The sequence below is a fragment of the Lampetra fluviatilis genome, chromosome 18 (genome assembly GCF_964198595.1).
Source record: "Lampetra fluviatilis chromosome 18, kcLamFluv1.1, whole genome shotgun sequence".
In the NCBI taxonomy this organism is placed as follows: Eukaryota; Metazoa; Chordata; class Hyperoartia; order Petromyzontiformes; family Petromyzontidae; genus Lampetra; species Lampetra fluviatilis.
In genome coordinates, this window is record NC_136292.1 from 3,101,318 (window position 1) to 3,126,069 (window position 24,752).

The window sequence follows — 24,752 nt, forward strand, 5'->3', positions numbered from 1 at the left end:
CAAGCCCAGTAAGGACCCAGTTCAACCGGCAAACTTAGCCTGGCTCGTGGCTGTGGCCTCTTGGTAGGCGGCATCAAAATAAATAGGATGAGCAAGTGGGTTATTTAAAAGTCACAGTTTTGGAGTGGGTTCTCGTCACCGGGCCCCCAGGCAGGACAATGGCAGGTTTAATGGGGGCCCTGGGAACGACTTGAAGAAGGCCTAACAGGCGCGGCCCCTACCAGACAGAAGATGGGAGAGGAGGGAAAGCAGGTGTCAGCCGCTCCCTCCCCGCTGGATGGCTTTCTGACGGTGTGACGGGCAGCTCTGAGGTAATCAAGTGCTGGATTCCTGTGGGCGGAGGAACAGAAATCCGCTGAGGCATTAACTTCGGTGGTCACACGTCTGGGATCGTTGGGCACATCAGACACCCGGCCTCGGGGCAATGGGGATGAAACATCAGGATAAGGTGGAAAGTACGGTTTCAGTCGTGACGGGTGCACGTACCAACGTCTGCAACCGACCTGGATCCGAATGCGTTTGGGCCTCTTGACCTCTATCACCTCGACCGGGCCCTGCCACGGTCTATAGGACTTGGGGGAAGTGCCCACAGGCACCTGAGGGCAGTGCAGCCAAGCCCTCTCCCTGACATTCCACGGCTTCCCTGACTCCCGGAGCGCCACCAGTTTTTCGTTGGACGCTTGTCGTTTAGCCGAATTCAGACAGGACGCATCCCGTGCCTCAGTCAGCCATCTACGCATGAGGCGCATAAGTTCTGGCACAGCTATCTTTTTAGCGGGTGAGTCAATATTCAACTGGGCCTCCATGGGGGGGTCACACTCTCTCCCGTACATCAAAAAGAATGGGGAGAACCCGGTAGAGGCATGAGGGGCCATTCTATAGGCCGTGAGGACACCCGGAACGTGTAAATCCCAGTCGAACTGTGCCTCATTGACCTACTGGCACAACATGGCCATTAGAGTCCTATGCAGCCGTTCAACCATCCTGTCAGTCTGTGGGTGGTAGGGCGAAGTACAAATTTTCCTAGTACCCAATAGGTCACACACATCCTTCAACAACTTGGAAGAAAAGTTACAGCCTTGGTTCTTAAGGAGACGTTCAGGGGCCCCCTTGTCCAAGACATACTCATTAATCAAAGCGTCGGTAATGGACGCAGCCGATTGATCCTGCAAGGGACATGCGATGGCCGATTGTGACAGGTATTCTACTCCTAGGAGCAGAAATTGATTTCCCCTCGTTGTGGTGTGTAATGGTCCGAGGATGTCGAGAGGGACAAGCTCGTTAATGTGCGACACCCCAATAGACTGCAGCGGTGGTCGGGCCAGCGGGGGTTTACGACGCGTGCACCCCACACATCCTTGTAGGATGTTGTGGACGTCTGTGGACATCCCTGGCCAAAAGAAGTCGTGCTTCAAAGAAGACAATGTCTTCTGCACACCAAGGTGCATTAGTCACACATGGGCCACCCTCACAACTTTATCCCGCAGGACAGTTGGTATGATGATGCAATGGTGCTGCACTTCTGCATCCCACCCCATAAGCAGCCCATCCCTGATGACCACCGGGGACATCTACCGACGCGGCGACATATTTTCAAAAGGGAGGCGTCTTCCACCTGGATGCGCCTGCATTCGTCGAGCGCAAGACCAATAGTGCTGTCGCACGCATCCCACGTCAGTGCTCGCCCGCTGACTCCCCTCCAGCGATGCACAAAGTGGAGGGGACTTCTTTTTCTCCGGCTTTTCAATGTCTCCCGGCAGTCCAGCGCATGCAGCCACTCTGAATCACCACCGCAAATTACAGTGCGCCTGGATACAGCGCGTTACCCTAAGAGATGTTAGGTTGCAATTTTCTGTGGCGGGCAAATAAACGTACATGTCCCATGCCAATGCCAACAGTCGTTCTAGAACCAGAGAGTCCAACCCTGCCTGATCCATTTTAGGGTACGCCGCTGGGCACAACAACATTAGCGTGCTGCGGAAGGTGAGGGGCATTTCGGCTTCCCCCTGTCTCCGCATGGCAAACTTCTGTTGCACGTTGGACAGCGGGTCAAAAATATATGCCATCTGCGTGCACGCCGTTGTCTCCAATGGGGGAATCACATAAAAAGCCGTCAAGGCATCGTCATCTAATGTTGTAGGCAGCGCACACAGCGCCTCAGGGTCAATCCAACCAGCTAGATAATCTTCTTTAAAAGGCTGTCCAATCGCCCCCAGAGGCAGCGAACTCCCTTACGAAGGGCAGCTGCTTCCCCAGGGTGGGCACCTCTGAGCGCGAAGCCGGCGGCACGTCAAATTTGGCGGGAGCGGTTTCCAGCCCCGTCGACAAAATGGCAGCCGCCTGCGCGGGCTGCGGCTCCGCGGCTTCACACATCTTGGACCTTGGCATTAATTTAACTATTCTTTTCCTAACTAGTTATTTTCCGACACCAAATGTCATTCAGAGACACTATTTAGGAGGCAACAACGTTTATTCTAAACTGTACGCAACACCTACACACGGGACTAAATACACCTATATTTACTCTTGTTACGCATAGGACCACAATACACCTATTTATCTTGCATACGGGATAACTATAATCGGGTCAGAGCAGACAACGTGCTGCCTGACCCACAATGTCGAAGATGGGGACGAAGACATAAACGTAGCACTTGGGTTCCACTTCACCTGCAGACAGCCCGGATCTGTGATCGGGGCTTCCCTTTTTTCTCTCTCGGCCCGGCCTGGCTCCACCCTCGGCCGCGCCCAACATCCAGAATATTCCCGACGTTGCCAGGCTACACCGCACTTGTTCCCTTTCTGGCCCCGCCCTTTAACTACGCACCCAGCACCATGCTTTTAGTGGCCCACTGAATGGTACTGCATGGTGTGTTAGCCTCTGCGCCTGTTTCAATGGCACTTGGCACTGCGCGACGTAGTGATCCATTTAATATCACTACACATGTACTTTACAATGTGAAGATTATAATTTGTATTGGATACATTTATAAATGTGCTTTAGCTTCTTTCAGCACTTTCACCTTGAACTTGATGATGGCAAGCCATACACTACTATGCCTAATGAAGACTATTTTCATTCACTGCATTTTCCCTGCTATGACATATGGATCAGAAACCTGGACACTGACAAAGAAAATGGAACAATAGCTGACAGGTACACAAAGAAGTGTTGACAGGTGCATGTTTAGAATTGCACTGAGAGACAGAAAGAAAAAAACACCATGGATCAGAGAACAAACACAAATTAGAGGCATCATATTGACTCTTAAGAAAGTAAGTGGGCTTGAGTAAGACTCATCGCTTGAAGGAATGATTGTAATCAGTCTCGATTATAAGGAGTATTTAGTGGCAGCTGAAGGAGGGAAACATACCAAACATCCCAAGAGTACAACTACTGTGAAGGTTGAGTAATAAGATCAGCTCACGTGCAGAAGCTATATGGATTATTGCATCACGAGACCATGAGAGATGGCGACAATTTGGGGAATTATTTATCCAGCAGTGGGTAGACCATGGCTGATGATGATTATGACTATCATCTCTAGCAAATTGATAATTTAGTATAGTTAGCATAATATTTACCCCACGACGTTTGCAAAGCACCATTGGCTTCCACCGCAAGAATGATGAAGGGTACATATATTTCTGGATTGCTAATTATAATTATAAAGTATACATTACATTTGTTGGTATATAACGTGTAATACAGTTTATAGAAGACAATGTAAGTGGATGCTATGATGTTGGAGATTTTTCGTTACCTGCACATAACTTAATGACCTTATTCAGTGGTCAAAGAATGCATTAATTTGTTTTAATGAATTCTTACGATTTTTTATTTAATTTCCACATGCAAAAAATGTATGGTAAACTGTGATTACTTTAAAACTTGTGTTTTCACACGGTTGAACCCAGTTGGTGATTAGAAGATTATAGATTTATGTTTGGAATCCCATGAACATTCCAAATATATGTATGTGGGTCAGAAAGATCAAGATGTCAAAAGAACACTCTTTTCAGCAAAACAAAAGAGGCAGCTTGGTGGATTGTGGTCTTTTTGTTTTCAATCATAAACAGTACCAACGCACACATAGTTTGCCTCCAAACAGCTCTATTCCAAACAAACTTGTCTCATGGGGTGATTTAATCTATAAATATTTGAAACCATTTTCAGTCATGTTGGAACGTTGCTACGAAAACCAAAATATTACATTTTTTTAACAAAGGCTTTGATCTGCACCGTTCTGTTTTACAAGGTGCCATACGAAAGCCATTAGTGCTCTGCACGATGATCTGAGATGGACTTTTTAGAAATGACGGCAAGATCGCAAGTGCAATTGTTTAGATGTGTGCATTCACGTGGTTTTAATCTCTGAATTACGAAGGATTCTTATGTTGTTGCCACATGTGAAATGAGCAATATTATTTTGTATATATACAGTTCTGAACTAATGCCTTTGATAGCTCAGGGACAATAATTCCTGGAGAAAATCTAAATAATATTCTGCTAAATCCCATACCTTGTTGGAGTACGGTGGAGTACGATGTTATATTCAGAGTGATCCATGTCTTTTTAAAATGTATTTCATAATAAAGTCATATCTACATTTGACAGTGGGTACAGTTATACAATCTTCAGATATACATATTAAATGCTCTACTCAATTGAATATAAAGTAAAGGGGCAACCCTGAAATTTCTTGCTGATGCCACTGCTAGCGGAAGGGCCTCCACAATAGTGACCTATAGAGAGCTCCTATAGAGGGTATTTGGGCTATTCTTCCACATTAGCGCACCTTTGATTTGCATGGTTGGCTACGTACGGTGCGAAAGAAGTTCATCATACATACATTAGCCAGACATATTTTGAAGTGGTGGGAGTACTTACACATAATCCCACCACAAGTGACCTGCCGATCGACTAACTGGTGTTCCCATGTATGTGGATGGGTGGACAGAGGTGGGGGGATTTTACGGAAATCTTTTACATTTTAAGTCCAGTGTGCTCACACGATTGCAGCAACCAATTATTTGAATGTAATGAAGCCTATTTTATGGGGGTTTGTTGAAACATGTTTTGCTTTCATGTGGAAGGCAACTGTGAACATGCCTCTTTTTATTTTTACCTATAACATTGTCTCTACATGCTTATGATAGTGTTAAAAGATTTGAAAACTGCCAAATTAGTAAACATTTTACAGAATAAATGACCTTGCATTGAATAAATGTTTCTGAATACTGGTTAGAAATGTAATACACATGTACTTTAGGATTTTTTTAACAATTGCTTTCACATTACACATTTTTAATAAACTTTCTAAACAATATTGATCTATGCTTATACATAAATTGATTCATAAATTACACTACCAAAACTCAAATTATCTCAGTTACATATATCCTATTTCCATACAAAACTATTCAAAAGGGTTGGCAAGAACCAAACTTGAGATTAATGTCTAAACTGAGCGTTGGGCTTGTAGAACATTCAAACATTTCTTTCATGCCTGGATCAGGCCATTGCGTGCAGGGGGTCACTGAAGGTATGTATTGGTTAAGTGGGGGTTTCTTTAGTTCAACCAGGGACATACAACTTAATGGATACCTGTATGCATGCTAAGAATGTTTAAGAAAGTACTACTTGAAGGATAGCAATCAGATGCTACTGATGAAGATGTTTTAAACAATGTCAGATAAGCATTTACAAATCATTTTGAATTGTTTTTAAATAATTATCTTCACTTCCCTTTCATTTGTATAAAAACATTTCGCAAGTCAAATGCTGGATTTTCAACAAAGCGGATTTTTATTTAAATACAGAGTGGTTTTATTTATGGTTGTTCACGAGTAACACAGTCATATGTTTATTAGTTCTTCAATACACGTCTTCAACTGTGGCATACTTGGCAGCGTCTGGATTTTAGTTAGCGATCTTTAGATTGGTGAATTAAAAACGAATTCTAATGTGTGTGCCTATTGTGACGGAGATAATTTCAAGGTATTCATGAATGCAAAGGAGACGGAGACAAAGCCGAGTTTATTTTCACAGTAACCTGCTTAAGCGGCAATGATCGATTACACCCTGTGTCTGTGGTCTTCCTTTAGGAACTGACAAGTCTCAGTGAGTTGGACTTGCGCCTGTTGCTGAGCAAGTGCCCAGGCTGGGAGGAAAACTCGTCTTGTGAATCTACGCCTTGTGGTACCGCTTCACCGAGACTGCCAAAGGCAATGTTCACAAAGCTCTGCCATGAAGGTCAAGGGAACATAAGTGTGGCAAGGCACTGTGGTGAAGAGGCTCCAGAGATGAATTCCAGTGGGGGCAACCTGCATGAGGCGCTTTCAAAGAGCGAGCAGTCAGAAAACATGACACCTCATCTTTCTGAGCAATCAGAAGATGGGGTTGAGACTAACGATTTGGAGAGCAGCGACAGGGAATGCTATTACATGAAAAAGGCTCTGAAACTTAAAAGGGCTAAAAAACCTCTCTCTCCCAGTAATCCAAATTGTGGCCATGACAGCATTTCTATGCAATTTGAACCGAGAGATGAAAGCACTAACGTTCAGCAAGCAGACGGGGGAACATTGGGTCTCCAACTGGACCGTGATCAGACAAGCTTGAGCGAGTCTGTTTTTTCAGACCTTTTATAAAGAAGGAATGCAGGGAGGATAGCGAAGGAAGTAGAATTCCCAGAGCCACATTTCTTTAGAGACATTGTGTATTACAGACCTTACATTGGTGAAATATTGATTTTTTTTCACAGACATGTTTTTTTCTCATGCATAATTTAACAAATTATTTGTAAAAAATTGCTTCGTATTTTTACTTGAGTTAAAGAATTTCCTTTTGCAATTGGCCTTGGTTGTTTTTCTTACATTTTCAAAGGGTACTCTGTGGAGTAAATGTGTTTTATGTAAATACAGAAAACTTCGTTAATGTTTTAAATATCCATGAACTACCACATTACAAAATGAAAACATTTAAGTAATGAATATTTTTTTACATAAACATTTTTTGCCATGGGCTCATGGGATTCACAAGCCAATTAAATTACAACTGGTCATGATTTATATTTAAAGGGAATTCCAGTGACCAATGGCTTATTGACCTTTGCTCTTTTAACAACCAGCCCTCCCCTTCTCTGTAGCCAGTGACTAGACTGAGATGATGGCTGTGCATTCAAGGTGACGGCGTCACGACAAAAATGTCTCAAATTTAAGTGTAACTAAGCTCAAAATTAAGGGCTTAGATTGGAATGTTCTATTAAATATCCAATGGGGTTTTTCTACGATAATAAGAGTGGAAATTTTGCACGAGCAAGCAACTCTTGACGAAAACAAATTGGCGTCTTGTTTATGTAATTTACAAATCATATTATTGTTTCTGGCATATATGATTATAAACTGCTAGGTTTACCATCCTATGTGGGTGATTATGTTATTTGAAAGTCTTAAGTGAATGCAAAGATTGTTCGATTGTGTGCCGATCTCATTTTAAAGGCATGAAATGGAAATAGTCAATGGGGGTGTTTCGTACGCATCTGCATTATATGTTGTTTAATGTATACTGGGGTAAACCACACTTCTACGGATTAAGTTCCTGAAGATAATTAAAATTGTGAAAGAAAGTCAGTCCTTTCACAAGATACAAATATGAACTTGTCCATTTTCTGTACAGCTTTCCCTTGACTGAAAATAATTCTGACATGGATAATTATTCAAAATGTTGTTATTCTGTTGTACGTATTAAAATTGAAGACGTCGTTGTTTATTGACAAAATATAATAAACATTGCATATTGAGCATTTTCGTAAAACTTCACAAGGGATTTGAATTTGAAACAGTGAGACATGCAAAATGCGTATGACGCACCAACAATTCCAGAAATCTCTTTCTAATACAATTCCGGACAACCTAAATCTACCGCCATTCTTATTTGACACATTTATATTTAACAAATGTGGATGGATTAAACAGATTATAGTAGCTAAAAAATGTTAATCTGATGCAATGTCTGATATAACAAAAATGTACTGCATCAGTACACGTTTACCTTCGTCTCCTGTGCCACAGAGATGGATTTCAGTTTTACCCTTTGCTTCAGTTTTGATTAATATATAAGAGATAGGAGAAGTTTGTATTCAAAATCTTCTAAACAAACTATTGTTTGGACTGATATCTCTTTATGCTACGCTCCTGTGTGTAAAATATATAAGTCAAACAAAACATGAAGGGGTTTTGAGCTTTTTATCTCCTCCGGATGTACTTCCACAGACATTCCTACAGTATCTCATCAGCACAGATGGAGGTTATATCTGATGGCTGTGCTGTCAGTCAGGGGTCCAAGCTTGAGAACCAAGCGTTTAGGCTATGGAGGTCAATTCTATAAGGGCTGGCAGCTTTTATATTTTATTAATGTTTGTGTAATAAAAAAATTGAAGCGTATAGGTAAACCGTTTTCAACAAAACGTTGGAATGCATCGGTAAGAATTAATTATATGGAGACACTCTGAACATTGAGGCAAAGTTATAGCTACCTACTTAATCGACCAAGGATACTTCACTTCACCGATTATTAAGAATCTATCATTGACTAATTCACATTTCAGTGTATAGTGTTCAAAGTTGCTATTTTAAAAAGTAGTTCAGAGGTTATAGGGTCACATTTGCAGATTGTATGTTTACCATGCAGTCAACCATACTAGGAATAAAAATATCAACTGTGGATATTTTTGCAACATTGTTAGATAGAGGCAATGAATAAGTTAATGCTGACACAACTCAATGTACTGGATACTCTTAATACACATGAATGGATACGTATACTTTGTAACATAATTGAACTTGTATAATGTAAAAAAAACTAAATTTTAAGCTATGTTCTTAGTTGACATCAACAGGATATTTTTGTCTTTTTCTACATAACACAAATAAGGCTTGTCATCAAGTTGGGCACGCTTCGCTAACAATCATATTTAATTATATCATACAGCATCTTGAGCAATGTATTCTTTTGCAAGCATATTTCATCAGATGATGTAGGAATAATTTGATAATTCAAGGTGAGTCATGAAAGATACAAGTTGTTTTGGCTGGTCAGTAAGTGCGTTACATATTGCGTTAGCACAAATCATTGTTGATTGGACCAGTATTATCCTCAACTTGCTCTCACTAAAATCTGGCAGCAATTCAAAGTAATCATGCCATGCTTGCACACTCCCCGCATGAGACATATTTGTTATGTTAAAATGTGCCTGTAGGCTGCACAGAAAGCCAACTAGATGTTCTCATGGTACAACCCAGACTCATTAAATTTAATTTCTTAATTTTTAAAACAAAGTATTTTTATGATGGAACTAAATGTGAACATATTTTGTGATTCGATCAATAAATATATTTTTATTTTACGTGCCAATATCGCCTTCAAAAAGTAGGCATCAGTGGACGTTACAGCAGAAAGGGAATGGTACAGGGGCAAATGGAGTGAAATAAACAAACCCCTAACGACCATCGCGGCAAACACCGACTGAGCAAAGTCGATCTCAACTGCGCGCAAAATAAAGGGCAACCGTACGCCACGAATAGCATGAGAAAAGTAAGTGGAATAGTTGTATTGCACAGACCAGAGAATTGAGAGACACTCGGCGCATTTTGGACGTGCGGTGGCAGGGTGTTCCAGATGTTTGGGGCTGTGCTCGAGACCACTCCGCCCCTCCAGCATCGGGGGAAGAATCCTGGAGTGGGAAAGTCTTGCCGTTCCCGTGGAACGGAGTGTGGTGGATGTGCCTGAGGATTAGAGGGAGCTGCGGTTTTCCAGGTAGTTGGGTCCAAGCTTTATAGCGTCCGTTGATTATCAATGGAACGCACGACATTGAATAATATCTTCACATTACACTATACATTGAATACAGTGAATATATGTCGGTGTTAAAAATGTATTTTTAGTGGAATTAAGTAATCTTTACGAGCTATCCCGGATAAAGTAATAGAACATTTTCATCTGATGACGATTGCTTGTGTTGCGATCGAAACGTCGTGATATTGTTATTATTTGTATTAATTTTATTATTTTTATATCTATGTGGCTTTACCGAAAGACCCAAAGGATATAATAGTAAAGGTCTAACCCTACAATTCCGTGCATATGCCACTGATGACAAAAGGATCTACACCAGAGGGAGCGCTGGAGATATTTTGGGCTACTCCTTCATGCTGACTAGACTGATGCCACTGCTAACGGAAAGGCCTCCACAATAGTGACCGATAGAGAGTTCCAATGGGTCTTTGGCCTACTCTTCCATAGCACACCTGCGATTTGCACGGTTGGCTGCATACGGTGCGAAAGTAGTTCAACATACATTAGTCCGACATCTTTTGAAGAAGTGGGTAGGCCCAGACGTTTCCCCAGCGCACGCGACCCGCCGACCTGGTCTACCGATTTACGCTTCTGGGTGGACAGAGTCGGAGGCGTTTAAGAAACTTGCACTGTTGTTGCGCCAGGAGATCGAACCAGTAACCTCAGCATTGCAAGTCCAGTGCGCTGACCATGACGCCACGACAGCATCCAGCATAACGAACCTCTTGTGACGCATACATTTATACAATGATTGTATTACAGGTCATGTCAATACAAGTGGGGAACGCGTAAAGCAATATGTTATAATTCACGAAATGTCAAGTGCGTACAGACCAGTGTGATAATTTCCTGTCAAATTTGGCGAGAAGTTTCCATGTCATTGAGAGCTCCAGCTTTTCACGCTGCACATTGATGGTGACACCGTGTGCCTCAACCTACTCTGTACATATTGCATAGGGCCCGTGGGGACATACATGTCTGGTCTGAGTGTGACAAGGACTTGGTGGATGTAATGCCATAAGGAGATATGGGGTGTTGGCCTTAATAACGTACAACATGTTTGAGCTTGCCGAGCTAGGTTTTCTGACAAATGTGAAATGACATTCTCTTGAATAGTGTGAGGGAAAAATAACTTTTTTTTTCTCACATCGGAAACCTCCCTAAGGGTGTTCTCGGGCACTTGCATGTGGAGTGGAGTTTTTTTGGAATGGAATTTATTTTCCTGATAATTCTTGGTCAGGGTAAAAGTGCAGTTCTGCAATTGCTTGCTCACACCATTGCTGGCTGAAGGGCCTCCACTAGAGTGAGCGTAATAATGCCCGTCTAGACAATGTTTGGCCGACTCCTTCACACTGATCAGACATCTTAGAAGAGGTGGGAGGACACGCACACTTTACCCAACCACAGACAATTTGCTGATTGACTAACTATGGTGTACCCATGTATACTGCTGGCTGGACAGAGGTGGTGGGGGGAGATTCAAGAAGCTTGCACCATTGTTTCAACTGGCACGCTGGGAAGTGGAACCGGCGACCTCTGGAAGTCGAGTGTGCCAAACATTACACCTTTGCAGCATCCATGATAATCATTGACACATTCTGATGAGCACACAAAGCACCATTGCAATAATAACCTTTTTTTTATTTATGACGGCCTACAAAGTATGCATTTTACAGAAGTGAGACCGATACAAAATTAACCATCATAGTTGAATACAGTATTGAACAGAAAAGAATGTTATGCTGTGCAAAAATGTTTTTACTTGCATTAAGAAGATATAAATTACTTTTTTCCTATCTATACATGTCCACTAGATCTTAACAAAGCATTTGTTTATTGTAGGACAGAGATGAATGTGTTTAGTTTGTTGTCCTTCCCCTGCACCTCCGATTAGCACGGTTGGCTACGTACGGTGCGAAAGAAGTTAAACATACGTATTGTCTAATAAAAATAACAAAATTCAGAATTTGAAAGAGACTATATTTACATGACACTTAGCTTAAAGCCCTTATATTACAGCAGCTTCATTATTGGCAAAATGAAGATATTCTGTACAGCTTAGTTAATGTTATTCTCAGGCGATGTATTAATCCAAGCTCAGAATTTGAGGTACTCAATATATTGAGATTGGTCAATTTGCAATGTAGTCATCATAGGATGGGAACAACCAAGATGTAAATTTTTGAAGAGTAAAAATTTGGAACAAATGTTGAGAATTGTACCTCTAAACTGTGCGTGAAAGAATTTGCGTTGCATTTCACTGTGGAAATTGTGTACAGAATAAAATAAAACTGATATTTTTTTGTTACACATGATGTTTAATGACAAATGCTTATGCGACATTTTATTTAACCTAAAAAAAAATACTTAATGCAAGTCCAACAAAAATACATAACCATTCAGTAAAATGCAATCAAATTAAATGTTAACTTGGAAATAACGTTAATTGAATGACAAGATATTTCTTTGTTCCATGGTCATTAGAAATACAGCTCCATAAAGCACTAAGTGTTAAAACATTTCAATAAATAACATATTTACAATCTCATTCCTTAAAAAATGAAATTAGCATTAACTCTCATACTTTGCCACAATGTGACCCAATGAAAGGTCTCTTGTCTTTATAAAAAAAGGCGGAAAATAAATAATCTAATACAGTAATTTAACAAATAACAAAAAAGACCTTTTTTCTATCTACAACAATCGCATCTTCCCACAACATGTTCATATAGTTTCTTTTCATACCTACACTATGTACTGGTTTGAAAGCTTCTATAAGAGTTTACTGAAATATCAAGCAAGATTCCTTCCAAACGAAGGCATTTAGGTAAGCACCGCACGAGTTTAACCAGTACTTTGCTTTAATTTAACAAAACCATAGTAGCCCATAGCGTACACTTACAAATACATGTTACCCTACAATAACCAACATGAGACTTTGCTGTGCGTGAATACTGGTATTAACAATGCATAACCATTCTCGCAGGAGCGTACTTCTGTTCTGTGCATTAACTAGTGTAGTACAAAAGTGTTTGGAAGCCTTTCATTTTTGACCGGATGTCTCATTATTTGGTACGTTTTTAGGTGTAACGCGATTTTTTTTTATCTTAGACGTGCCGACTTTTGTTAATGTTACGAGGGCGCTTCTTACATAAATCGTACTTTAAAAAAATAAATATCTACAATGACTTTTAATACCTTAAAATACTACGATAATACAATTGTGCTAAACTGCTGTGCATAGGCTTGATACTGAAACATTTTCATCAACGTATGCACACAATTGTGTTTCACAAACTATCTGTCGAAAAAGCCTTTGGAAAATCTCACTTTCAAGTGTCTACACTTGTGCATTTCACCCATGATCGATAAATATATGCTTATAGTTATTGATTCATAATATCAACATGGACTTTGATAAAATAGAGCAATTGGGAAGTTTTTGTTATCCTCAACTCTATATTGTGAGGTTATGGTAGAATCGCAAAAATGTATTGGAATAGTTTTGAAAAAACTTGGGGCAGGTGCCAAAGCTGAGGCAGAATCTCTGAAGAAGAAGTTTTTTTCTCTCCAAGAAATGCAGATTCTTGTCTGAGATAGATGTTTATTTCCGGAGCACTGTAGACATTTTATAAATCTGCAAAGAAAAAATGGACAAATAAGAATTAAGTTAGACATCACATTCCCAGTTGGAGACCAGTAATTGTCTTGGCTTTAGTAATGTGAATGGAAAAATATTGGTCCAATGCTCGCATGTCTTACCTCGACATTCATACTTGAGATCTGAAAAGTACACCATCTCTTGGGAAAAGACAAACATTCCAAGACGACCACCAGCATAGGTTTTGTCGTAGATGGGTCCCGAATCGGCCATGACCTTCTTTCCTTCGTACATCACAACTCTGGAACAGAAAAATTGAAACATAAACAACGCACCAAATGTCCGTTTCTGTAATGTGCATAAATAATATGGCCACTTAAACAGCTGAGGCAGGTAAATTACTATTTTGTAAATGTGTACAAGTGTTGTCACTTTTACATCACATCATGGTCTTATTATTTTAACGTGATTTCTCTCGTGAATTTTACCGAATGAAGCCAGTCTTTGGCCGGTGTGTGAGTTGCCATCTGTAGGCAGTGAAATCCTTCCACCCGATCACCTTGGGGTCATGCCACAGCAGACGAACCTACAAACGAGGGAAGGGATTGACAATGAAAAAAGGAAAGTTTTAAAGCACGTGAAATGCTTTTAGTTTTATCAAGCTTGTACTTTTATGAATTCTGGATAATTACTATTCATGTTCATATTGTCATATTGCATTGCACATTCACAAGAAGGGAGTCCTAAAAATGCATGCAATATTGATGATACAGACTCAAATGCTACATATGACAAGCCTACAGCTTTATTATAAAAACTTACAAGACAACAACTTGTTAACATTTTTGAAAGAAAATGACGAAGAGCCTTGTATTCTACAAGATTAACTTATTAGAAAACTCGCTGATTAGCCGCTGCAATTTCCAACGAGCCTTCTTAACTTCCACTTCATCCAAACATTTTAATCATTAAATCCACAAGCTGCTTTAATAACAATGCATATATATATGAATCCCACAAGCCAGTGCTAAGCATGAACAAAAATATGTGCGTCTTTTCTATGAACATACCTGCCCAGGGGTGTTTCCAGTGTGCCACAGGGCGTTGCGCAGATGCTCGCCGGGACCGGTCGTGGAGTTGACCACCTTGATTTGCAGCCCGGCATAGCCCTGGGCGCGCGTGGGCGTGTTCTGCCAGTATGTCTGCGTGATCTGCTTCCACATGACCACGTAGAAGCGCGCGCTGGACTGGTAGCCGAAGACGAAGCCGGCGTAGTCGTCGTCCCGCTCCGTGTTGATGAAGAACGTGCCGCTGAAGTCCACCGAATTGAACTCGTCGTAGCCTGCGAGTCGAGAACATGTCTTTTGTTCAATACGAGCATCTCGCAAAAGAAAACAGCCCACTTCATTCAGGATCAAACCCCCTTGGTTTCTCACATATGACAAGGACTTGGTCTACCAGACTGACTGTTTTGGCTCGCGATCGAACAAAGACGGTCACTGCATCGCACGCTTTCAGGTGGAATGCTCTTCTTTTTGATATTAGGAAGCCACTGGAGCTACGCACTTAAAAAAAATCTCGATTCAAAACTAATTTGGAACTGCTTTTTGTGTTTAGTTTGTCGTCCTCCCGGACCTCTGTGTAGCACGGTTGGCAACGTACGGTGCAAAAGAAGTTCAACATACATGCTGTGATTCCACCACGACACTGCAGATCATATCACTTCTCTTTCTGCTTCGTTCCTCATGCTGTTCGACCGTTACTACTTATAAGGTACATTTTCATTTCAAAACGTAAACTATCGCATCCCATTGCCATCCAAAGTGTTGTTGAAACAAAATTTTACACGATGATAATTACTGGCTCAATTTCTCACTGAAATATTTTCAGAGTTGCCGGTAAATTGGAGTCGGTAGCCTATGGTGAATAGCCAGAGTCACGGGCAAGAGGTATTCTGGATGTGGAAATATATTCTGCGTCACCGACCCATTTGCAATTTAACCCCCTCTCCCTCCACGATTTACGCAAGGAAGGAGCTGCCCGGTGCGGGTGACTTTACAGGCACTCACCAATAGCGAGACCTGGATCGCAGTTGACGGTTTGCACCAGCTCCTTGCCCTGGTGCCTCACCACCCAGTTGGGGTCGATCTGGGCCGTTCCCTTCGGGTCGAGCGGCACCATCTGGAACTTGCGGAAGTCCGTGAAGGTGATGCCAGAGTTCTCGGGGCACACGTCGTCAATGTCCAGAATGGTGTCGTTGTCAAAGTCGTACTTGCACGCATCGCCACGGCCATTGCCTGGACCGACAGAGAGAGAGAACACGAGGCGGTTGGTTTTTGAGAAAGCTTCCACAAATTAGCGAATTATAAATATTATTATAAACTCATTTAGGTAGCTACTGCTTAATTACCAGAAGTGAATGTTTTCCAAATATGTAAATGTCCCTTTTACATTTATACTGATGGGCAGATGTTTGGCAAGCCATATCGGTGGCTATAGAGAGCTTAGAAGCCATAGTGGTCTGCTTAAATTGACAACTTCTACTCAAGCGGTGTTGTATACAAACCACAATCTCTACGTACATATCACCTTTTCGTAGTCAGAGTAGCACAGCTTTACCCATCATTGACTAGTACAGGAGCATATCACATCGCAGAAACTCAACATTGGCAATGTAATAAAGCAGGAGGATACGCAACCTTATTTAACCTTATTTACACGATGAAGAAAATAAAATGACACGTTAGGAGAATGAGCCTGGAAAGGATCCAGGACTTGGCAATGCAACAAATACTTGGCAGGAAAAAAGGAATAGAGGAACACGGAAACCCAGGCGGAGATCTGCAGCTGCAAAGCGATCCATAAAAAAGGGATTGAGATCGAAATAAGCAGTGACACTGGTCTCAAGAAGGAACATCCACAGGGCAAATTTTTTCAGCCCCAACGCCCGCCAATGAGCTAAACTAAACTACAGTATACTAAAGTAATTACATTTTACCAGGTAAGGACCACTGAGCTATATAGCTCTTTTTTTCAGAAGTGACCTGGCCGCAAATAATAGCTCAAGGAAGTGGGTTAACATGTGGCAATTTATAATAGCCAAATACTCTAAACACACGTTTACAAAATGTGGAGGGAAAAACCAGAGGACCCGGAGAAAAATCCACACGACCACGGGGAGAACATGCAAACTCCAAATATACAGCAGGCATCAGGGTTGGGATCGAACCCACAACCTCCATGTATATCAGGCAAGGTAATTAACATCTCGCCACGTCGTGCCCTCTGACGGAAGTGTCAGGTTACGATTGTGACAATTGGTGCATCGCCAAGCGATTCTTCCATCTCCAGTGGCGACATTGGCGGCGGTGGCGGCGACGCTCACCATTAGAGTCCAGCTGGTCGGGGTTGGCCACGAGGCGGCAGTTGTCCTTGTCGTCGGGAACGCCGTCATTGTCGTCGTCGTGGTCGCAGGCGTCCCCTTTGCCGTCGCCGTCGTGGTCGGCCTGGTTCGAGTTGGGGATGTACGGGCAGTTGTCCAGGTTGTTCTGGTGGCCGTCCTCGTCGATGTCCTCGTTGCTGTCACACGTATCGCCCACCAGGTCCGAGTCGGCGTCGGACTGGGGTCACGGGGTCAATGGGGCAGGGTGAGGGAAGGGAAACGTTAGCATTCGTATTCACGGTGGCCTCAAATCTGAATTTTCAAACTAATGCAAAGTCAATCAATTAATGAAAAGGTACGGTTGGTTTAAGAGTAAAATTACATGTGATCCATTTACCACAAGGTTGCTTTAGATCTATTCTTTAAATTATCTTAACCATATGCAGCAGCATATTCAACTGCAGTGTGCCAATATCTTCATGATTATCCATGATCAATCCACGACTGGATTAAAGCCTCACCAAGGTCATCTCCCAGCAGTGGGTTGACAAAACGTCTGTGCGGAATACACGTAGCTACCAGGCAATGAACTGAGAGGTGTGTTCACCTGGTCTGGGTTGTGTTGTAGAGGGCAGTTGTCGCACTGGTCACCCACTCCATCAAGGTCAGTGTCACGCTGGTCGGCATTGTACACGTAGGGGCAGTTGTCGATTTCATTTAGAATGTCTGGAACGAAGAGTGATTGAACAATTAAGTTATTAAGCATTCCAATCAGTGGAAAACACATATCTGTTTTAAGCACTTTGCGTGGTTGTGTGTGACGTAGGCATACTGAGTAACACGGTGTATGAAATGTCAGGAAAAATGGAATTCGACTCATCTACGAGGTTTCACAATGCAGTAATGGCATGCTCAGACACGGAGTGATTAGTGATCGCCTTCAGCAAACTTCCGCACCCAGCTATGCCGTGACACTTGATGCGTGCCTTTTTTAAAATCCCGCCTGAAAGAAAACCCCATCCCCGTGTATGTGGGCGCCCCGTGAAAAATAATTACACCCCCCCCCCACCTCCCCACCGCCAATTGCGTGTTGAGAGAGCGTGAAGTCGTTAAAGTGTCGCTTTCGTAATTTGTCGGTTGCAGGCGAACGCGGCGGAGATTTACGTGCCGTTGCTTAGTGCCCCCCCCCACCCCCATGTCAAAATATCCGCGGGCCGAAAGCGTGAGGCCATGGGGAAGTCGCCGCCACTTTACCGTCGCCATCGATGTCCGGGGAGCAGGCATCGCCGGTGCCGTTGCCGTCCGTGTCGGCCTGGTCCGTGTTGTGGTCGTAGGGGCAGTTATCACAGCGATCGCCGACGTTGTCCCTGTCGTAGTCGTATTGCCGCGGGTTGAACACCATGGGGCAGTTGTCCTGCGGCAGAGCAAGCGACTCGGGCGTTAATGAGTGAACCGGCCGCTGTGCAGAAGACGGCCGCCGGCCAGTGACCTCGCTTGGCGAAGGTTGCTTTGAGTTCACAGCCGCATTGTGTTAAAGCTGCCTATGGTGTTAATTACAAGATGGTTATAAAGACTAATAACGGAGTGGCAGCCAAGGAATGGAATGCGTCTACCCTGGACGGCTGCCGAGGAGATGGAGTTGTGAAATCAGCTCGTGCGCAGATGTTAGGTGGATTGTTGCATCTCAGGATGGTGAGACATGGTGGCGGCTTGACAAGGCTTTTGTCCAGCAGTGCATTGAGCTACGTTGTTGTTGTTGGTGGCAACAATAATTGGATGTGCGTGGACAGGACGGCCGAGCTGAGTTCATCACAACGACTTGTATCAAGAGCACTTACCCCATCGTCGGTAATCCCGTCGTTATCATCGTCGTCATCACAAGCATCTCCAACGCCATCCTTGTCGTAGTCCTCTTGGCCAGAGTTGGGTAGGTTGGGACAATTGTCCTGTTGGCAAAAAAAGTGAATTTATTTGCCGGCAAATATAAGCAAGAAGTCCATTCTGTGTCTCAACATTTTTGTTTAATATGTCTGTCCTATCGGCTCTCCAGCCCTCTCAAGCAACATTTGGCGAAGGCAAGCAAATTCTGGATCAGTTTTGACCTTCTGGGTCTCGATCAGAATAGGTAGGCTTTGTTAAATAAATGCTGCTGGGCTACTAGGTGGTATTGGCAAGATCACTCCAGGTCAGGTTGAAAAAATATATATATCTACATAGATCATATTCAGTTCAGTCAAGGATTGATTCAAAACTCCAATTCAATAGATTATTACATTGCCCCCATCAAATTGAATGCTTACGCTGTTAAATAAAATGTCTTGTGTGGATTTAAAAGTTCTCATTAATATTGCAGCAATGGAAATACCACAACATTTGAGATATTAATGTCCCCGTGAAATTAACAACGGCAATTTGTCATAAATTGTAATTATGTTGATGGGTACAATAATGTCTAATGCAGCTCAGCATGTTTGCACTTGACGATATTAGTTAGACTGCACATGTTCTAACCTCTGCCAAGCATCAAGCAGGTCTGATCTGGACCGAGGTGCAGACAGGGAGGTCGTAAGCCTGAAATTATAGCTTATTTAAAGGCAGTTTCACCCACATTCCATGCGTGCCTTGGGCTCCTTGTTGTGTACAATGTGCTTGCCTGCTTCAGGAAGTCCTTGCGGACAGCACCAATGAGGGCACTTAAAGCCAGCAACTGGACTCTCAGGGCTGAGTGGTTGCCAGATTACAGTGGCAGAGAGTGCTTTCCATCCCGCAGCTACTTGCCTATTAGCATAATGTATTTGTCTGGTAGTTAAAGAGTCAAATCCGCCTATCAATAGCATCTTAAAGGTAAAGGTGCAGCCCTGCAATTGCTTGCTGATGCCACTGCAAATAGAATGACCTTCACAAGAGGGAGCGCGAGAGAGCCCCTTTAGAGCGTATTTGGCCTACTCGTTTATGACCATTATCGTGTACTTAGGCGCAATTATCAGAAGGAAGTGTTTAAAAATGTATATTAATTTTAACGGTTCAACAAACTTTATGCTTTATGTCATAATGCCCCACTTTGGTGAACTATTAGGGTTTTTTTTATTAAACTTCTTTCACACCGTACATAGCCAACCGTGTTAATTGGAGGTGCGGGAAATGTGGATAACTCAACCCTAATGGTAATCTGATTTTAATTGTAATTACATTGGGTTTTTTAACGTTGGATTTGGCTGAAGTACACCATCTTTTCCATATCTTCAATCTCATCATTAGTTTTGGACATTTTTTTCAAAACCGTATATATTTTTTATTATTTCATACAGACAAATAAGCAAGCCTCGAACCAAGACAGCTGGATCTGTTCTGATAATTCATTTTTTCTGTGATCCATATCGCAGTGACAAATATCTATTTTAACACTGAGGTCATGTTTCAAAAAGACACCACCAAATTCCACCCTTATTAAACAGGCTGACTTTTATAGCTTACTTCGGGGGTTTAACTTAAGCCACCTTTTAATTTTGTAAGAAAGAAATCACCCCTCCTTTTCCCTTTGTGTTGAAAGAGAGAGTGGATCACACAATAATTCGATTTCTGTGGTGAGCGCAATATTATTTTAAGTGTTTGCTTTCTTTAAAATGTTTATCACATAAATTAATTGGGTGTACGTACAAATTAATGAGCCTGTATGCAGAATGTTTTCTTGAAAATGAGGCCAATTTTTTTTCATATATATACAACAAATAACATGTGAAAAACTTTTCTTATCATTCTTGAAATCATGCATTATTCGTTTAACAGGGCTTTGTATAATGCAACTTCACTTTATTTTTTTATATAGTTGTTTTTTACCTTTGTGCTGCCCAACACTAACAAATCGTTATTATCAACCTTCATCTTAACCGGCTCAATCCAGACCGCCCAGGAATTCAATCACAGAGATCCATTTATTACATTCTTCGAGCAGCAGGGAGCCCAATTCCAAAAGAAAACATTACAGTAGCGTTTGGCAGAGAGCTGCATTGCAGCCACAAATGTTGACGCTGGGCAGACGGGAGAGCACATTAAAGAGCTGTATCGCGTTACCCCTCGGCCAGAGGCAGTGAGTGGCGGGGCGCTCACTCGCTGCTCTCTCGGCACCCGGTCCAGCGCGAATGAAACATGTGTTGGGGCCTCAAAAGGCATTTAGCGACTATTTCATTTCGTGCGTCTGTTACGTGAGATGCGGGAGGGTTATACAAGAGTGGCTGGATGGGATCGGATCTGAGGCGGGGGGGGGGGGATGCGAAGATGCCGCTTTTGATGAGCCGCCAAAGTCTGTTGCGTCCCATCGGCAACTCGCGATGGGTGATGAAAGTGCGGCCACCTAAAGTGGCTGCCCCATCAACGGGACAAATGCTTAATCTGAAAGGTGTTTTCTTCCCCTCCACTAGACTTCAAACAGCTCGCTACTTGCCTTTTTTTTTAGACTTCAAAAGGGACGGATATTTTTACTTGACGATTTCCTCTTGGGTTTGTCCTTATGATAAATTGAATCAAAATGTGCCCGAGATGAATGAACTGCTGATTTTTTTTCTGCTGACTGACTTCATTACGTATGAATCGCATGTTTAGTTTTCATTACTATTATGCGTGTAGTTGTACAATTGCTTTGGGTCAATTTCCCACGGAACAGACACTTTTATAATGTCATACGCAGAGCCATTCATGGCGTTGGTGGTAGTGTGTTGTGATAAGAGGTCAAAGCAAATGCTAAACAATAACTTTATTTTGAGGAACTCGCAAAGATATCCGAATGTTAAAGTTTACCTTCCTGTCCTGCTGCCACCTACCTACATTGCCATGTGGCCCCATTTCACCAGTCGGACCACACTCCCCAAAATCAGCCTTCCTTAAGCCTTTGCATATACACACACACACCGTGTGTATATAAATAAGCATCGTTCTGGTTGTTGGCAGTTTAGCCTGTAAGGGGCTGCAACCTCCTCGGTACAGGGGGCGGGTTTTAAACTACGACTCGCTCCGCAAAGCGCGGCAGCCCCCCGGAGCGCCGTTGTGTGCGCGCGGGCGGTGGAGAATCGGCGCCGTACCTTGACGCAGTGGTAGGTGGTGTTGTCCAAACAGACGAGGTCCTTGTTGGGCCAGCCGTCCAAGTCGGTGTCCTCGCCGCAGATGACGCCGTTGCCCGCGTAGCCCGGGTTGCACTCGCACTTGTACATGGGGTCGCGCTGGTGGCCCAGGTAGACGCACTTGGAGTTCTTGTGGCACTTGTGGGTGCTGTCCTTGCACGGGTTCTGCGGCTCGCACACCTGAGGAAGTCCAGCGGGGGGTGACGGTTAGGGTTTCATTCCGCTCGCAGGTTGCCGGCTGTTCACCGACTGCTATTTAGGCATGCATCGATTCACCACCTCCCAGCGATTGTCTCGTTTTTCTTTCCTCTTGTTACATTTTGTTTATTGGGTTTTTTTTCAGTCTCGTTTGTTCGACCGTTCCATGAAATTAGCCATATAATTTTCACGTAATTCGCACAGGTTTGTAAAATAATATTTTCTCAGGCGCATTATTCGATGCTATTATGCGTCGTGAGCATAATAGCTAATTGTAATTCATTAATCCATTGATGCATCGTTGCATACGGTGTGCGGGAAGGGCAGGAGAGAGAAAGTGGGGTTTATGATCGATTGGGAGTAGACACCGCAGGTGGAGCAAGCTTGTTTCCTGACGCAATTAAACCTGCGGCCTTTTTGGCATTCATTGTCGGTGGGTGGTGTAATTCGCAGGGGATTTGCATAATCGCCTGCAGAATAATGTCGGCCATTGTAGTAAACTTGAGCGGTTACCGCACACATTTATATATTTCTTTACCTGCTTAGAAAGCTTGGCATCCTCGAGCCCGATCCCGTACGGCAGGTTGCCCGAGAACCGCGGGGGGCACGGCATGCAGCGGAAACCCGGGGCCTCGTTAACGCAGCGGTCATCACGGAAGCACATTCCGGACACCACCTCGCACTGCCAGACAAAAACAACATTCTGGTTACACAGGGCGCAAAGGTTTCCGTCCGAGTGTGAGATTACGTTCGATTTTCAGCCAGCAAACTACATGTCTATGCAAATCTTTATGGATGTTAACTAATATTTGAATGAAGTAGTTAATTAAGCCGGTCACCTCGTTGATGTCAGAGCACTCGATCCCATTTCCTTGATAGCCTTTGGGACAAGCCCCACACTTCCACGTGCCATCTGCAAAACTGTTGCACTTTGCTCCAGCAAAGCAAGGGTTGGATAAGCACCCGTCTGGGGAAACAAAACAGATGTCTTGCAGTCTGTCTCCATACGTCAGCTGTGCAACGGCAATAATGCGACGGAATGTTCATTGTTTTTTTCTGAAAACGGATTGAAGTACCACGCCTTGAACCGTTGGCATATTTCCTCGCTTCACAAATTGTTGCCTCTCACAAGGGAATTTGTAATTCATTATGTTGACGTGTTCTGATCTTTTTAACACGTAGGCTTTTGCGACGTATTATTAATAATTAAGTTTTTTCAGTTAGATTGCGTTATTACACATTTATAATAACGTGATCTAACCCAAAAACCTTGATTATGAAATGTTCTGATCTTGCCATTGGAAACCTATCATAAAAAATGCAATTATTATATCACCAGCAATGCCATGTGCAATAAACATTTTGATGAATAACTGAGGCAACTCAGAGATGAATTGGTAGTTATGGTGGCACCTGGGGAGCCGCATCAATTGGAAATATGTTCCTTGTCATTAGTTGCAATTGAACGAATAAACAAAGGGAATAGCAACTGAACGGGTGGATGGACGCCGGATGGATGGGTCGAGAGCCGTACCGACGGGGCAAGGTTTCTTGTTGCAGATCTCGGTCTCGCGCTCGGACCCCAGGCAGTCCTTGCCGTTGTACTGCGGCTTGGGGTTGTTACAGAGGCGCGCCCGCTCACGGAGGGCCCCGCCGCACGTCACGGGGCAGGCCGACCATGGAGACCAAGGCCCGTACTGCCCATCCACTGTGGGTGGAGCGAGAGGAGACAGAGATAGGGGGGTTGAAAAAACATTCTTCCATCGGCATGGGTTACATTAAAACGCTTTCTCGAGAAATGCTTGTTCTCGGAAGTATTTAAGTCGCGGTATGGATATCTTTCAGGGCAAAATGGGTTTCCTTATTAGCAAGCGTGCATTGTTTTGCTCTGGTTTTTGTCTCGAAGTTTTGGGCAACCCTTTGATCAATTTGGCCGGTTTTCAAAAAGGTAAGTCGCTAACAGCAACACGACTTTCTATTGTGGTTTTGTTCGCATTGAACCATCTCTCCGAAAGTTACAGGAATCCCCTGGTACAGGCAGACAAAACGCATTAACTTTCTTCAACATTAGTTGCAAAGCATCCCAAAAAAAAAAACACACGGTGGAACCTCCATTGCATTTCAATTCGCGCGCTTGAGACAAGACTCCTCCCCCAGCACGTGCAGATAATTTACGAGGCCCCCAAGAGAAGGATTGAGTGTCCCTATGAAACCCCGTTATGAAGTGCCGTTGAGTGTGTGCGAGTTTGTCCTGACATTCTAAACCCCGCTTGTAATGTTTATAAACGCTATTAACGGTTCATTGTAGCTCAGGCCTTTAAGGGCTCCGCACCTAATCACGACAAACGTGAGACAGAGAAACCTGCCTTGTCTCGGGCAAAGATTACACGTGTTCTCATTGGAAACAGATGTTCTTGTCGTGTTCAATCGTGCACCATTTCACAGCAGAGGTGGACTAAGCAGAGCACTGGAAGTAGTAATTACGTGTATTACCACAGCATTTAAGGAAATAGTCACATATTTGTGAAAGGGGACATTGTGTGAACACTCGTTATGTGCTGTCGTAAAGCATCGTGGGTAACAGAGTAAACGAGCAGGCTT

The 24,752-nt window shown here is 43.1% G+C and overlaps 2 protein-coding genes across 3 annotated transcripts in view; one reads left to right on the forward strand and one right to left on the reverse strand.

Annotated features, from left to right (window-relative positions):
* FSIP1 (fibrous sheath interacting protein 1) overlaps positions 1-6,757 on the forward strand; it is a 30,747-nt gene extending 23,990 nt beyond the window's left edge. The window contains exon 12 of the mRNA XM_078864246.1: positions 6,109-6,757. Within this exon, the coding sequence (XP_078720372.1) occupies positions 6,109-6,651 (543 nt within the window). The 3' untranslated portion in view covers positions 6,652-6,757. The remainder of the gene's footprint in view (positions 1-6,108) is intronic.
* A 4,738-nt stretch (positions 6,758-11,495) lies between these two features.
* THBS1 (thrombospondin 1) overlaps positions 11,496-24,752 on the reverse strand; it is a 31,174-nt gene continuing 17,917 nt past the window's right edge. For both annotated transcript variants that reach the window (XM_078864352.1, XM_078864351.1), the window contains exons 10-22: positions 23,686-23,859; positions 22,991-23,118; positions 22,690-22,833; positions 21,915-22,133; positions 18,678-18,785; positions 18,094-18,253; positions 17,447-17,565; positions 16,843-17,077; positions 15,527-15,754; positions 14,528-14,799; positions 13,946-14,043; positions 13,619-13,758; positions 11,496-13,493 (exon numbers count right to left, since the gene is read on the reverse strand). In XM_078864352.1, the coding sequence (XP_078720478.1) occupies positions 13,486-13,493; positions 13,619-13,758; positions 13,946-14,043; positions 14,528-14,799; positions 15,527-15,754; positions 16,843-17,077; positions 17,447-17,565; positions 18,094-18,253; positions 18,678-18,785; positions 21,915-22,133; positions 22,690-22,833; positions 22,991-23,118; positions 23,686-23,859 (2,033 nt within the window). In that variant the 3' untranslated portion in view covers positions 11,496-13,485. The remainder of the gene's footprint in view (positions 13,494-13,618; positions 13,759-13,945; positions 14,044-14,527; positions 14,800-15,526; positions 15,755-16,842; positions 17,078-17,446; positions 17,566-18,093; positions 18,254-18,677; positions 18,786-21,914; positions 22,134-22,689; positions 22,834-22,990; positions 23,119-23,685; positions 23,860-24,752) is intronic.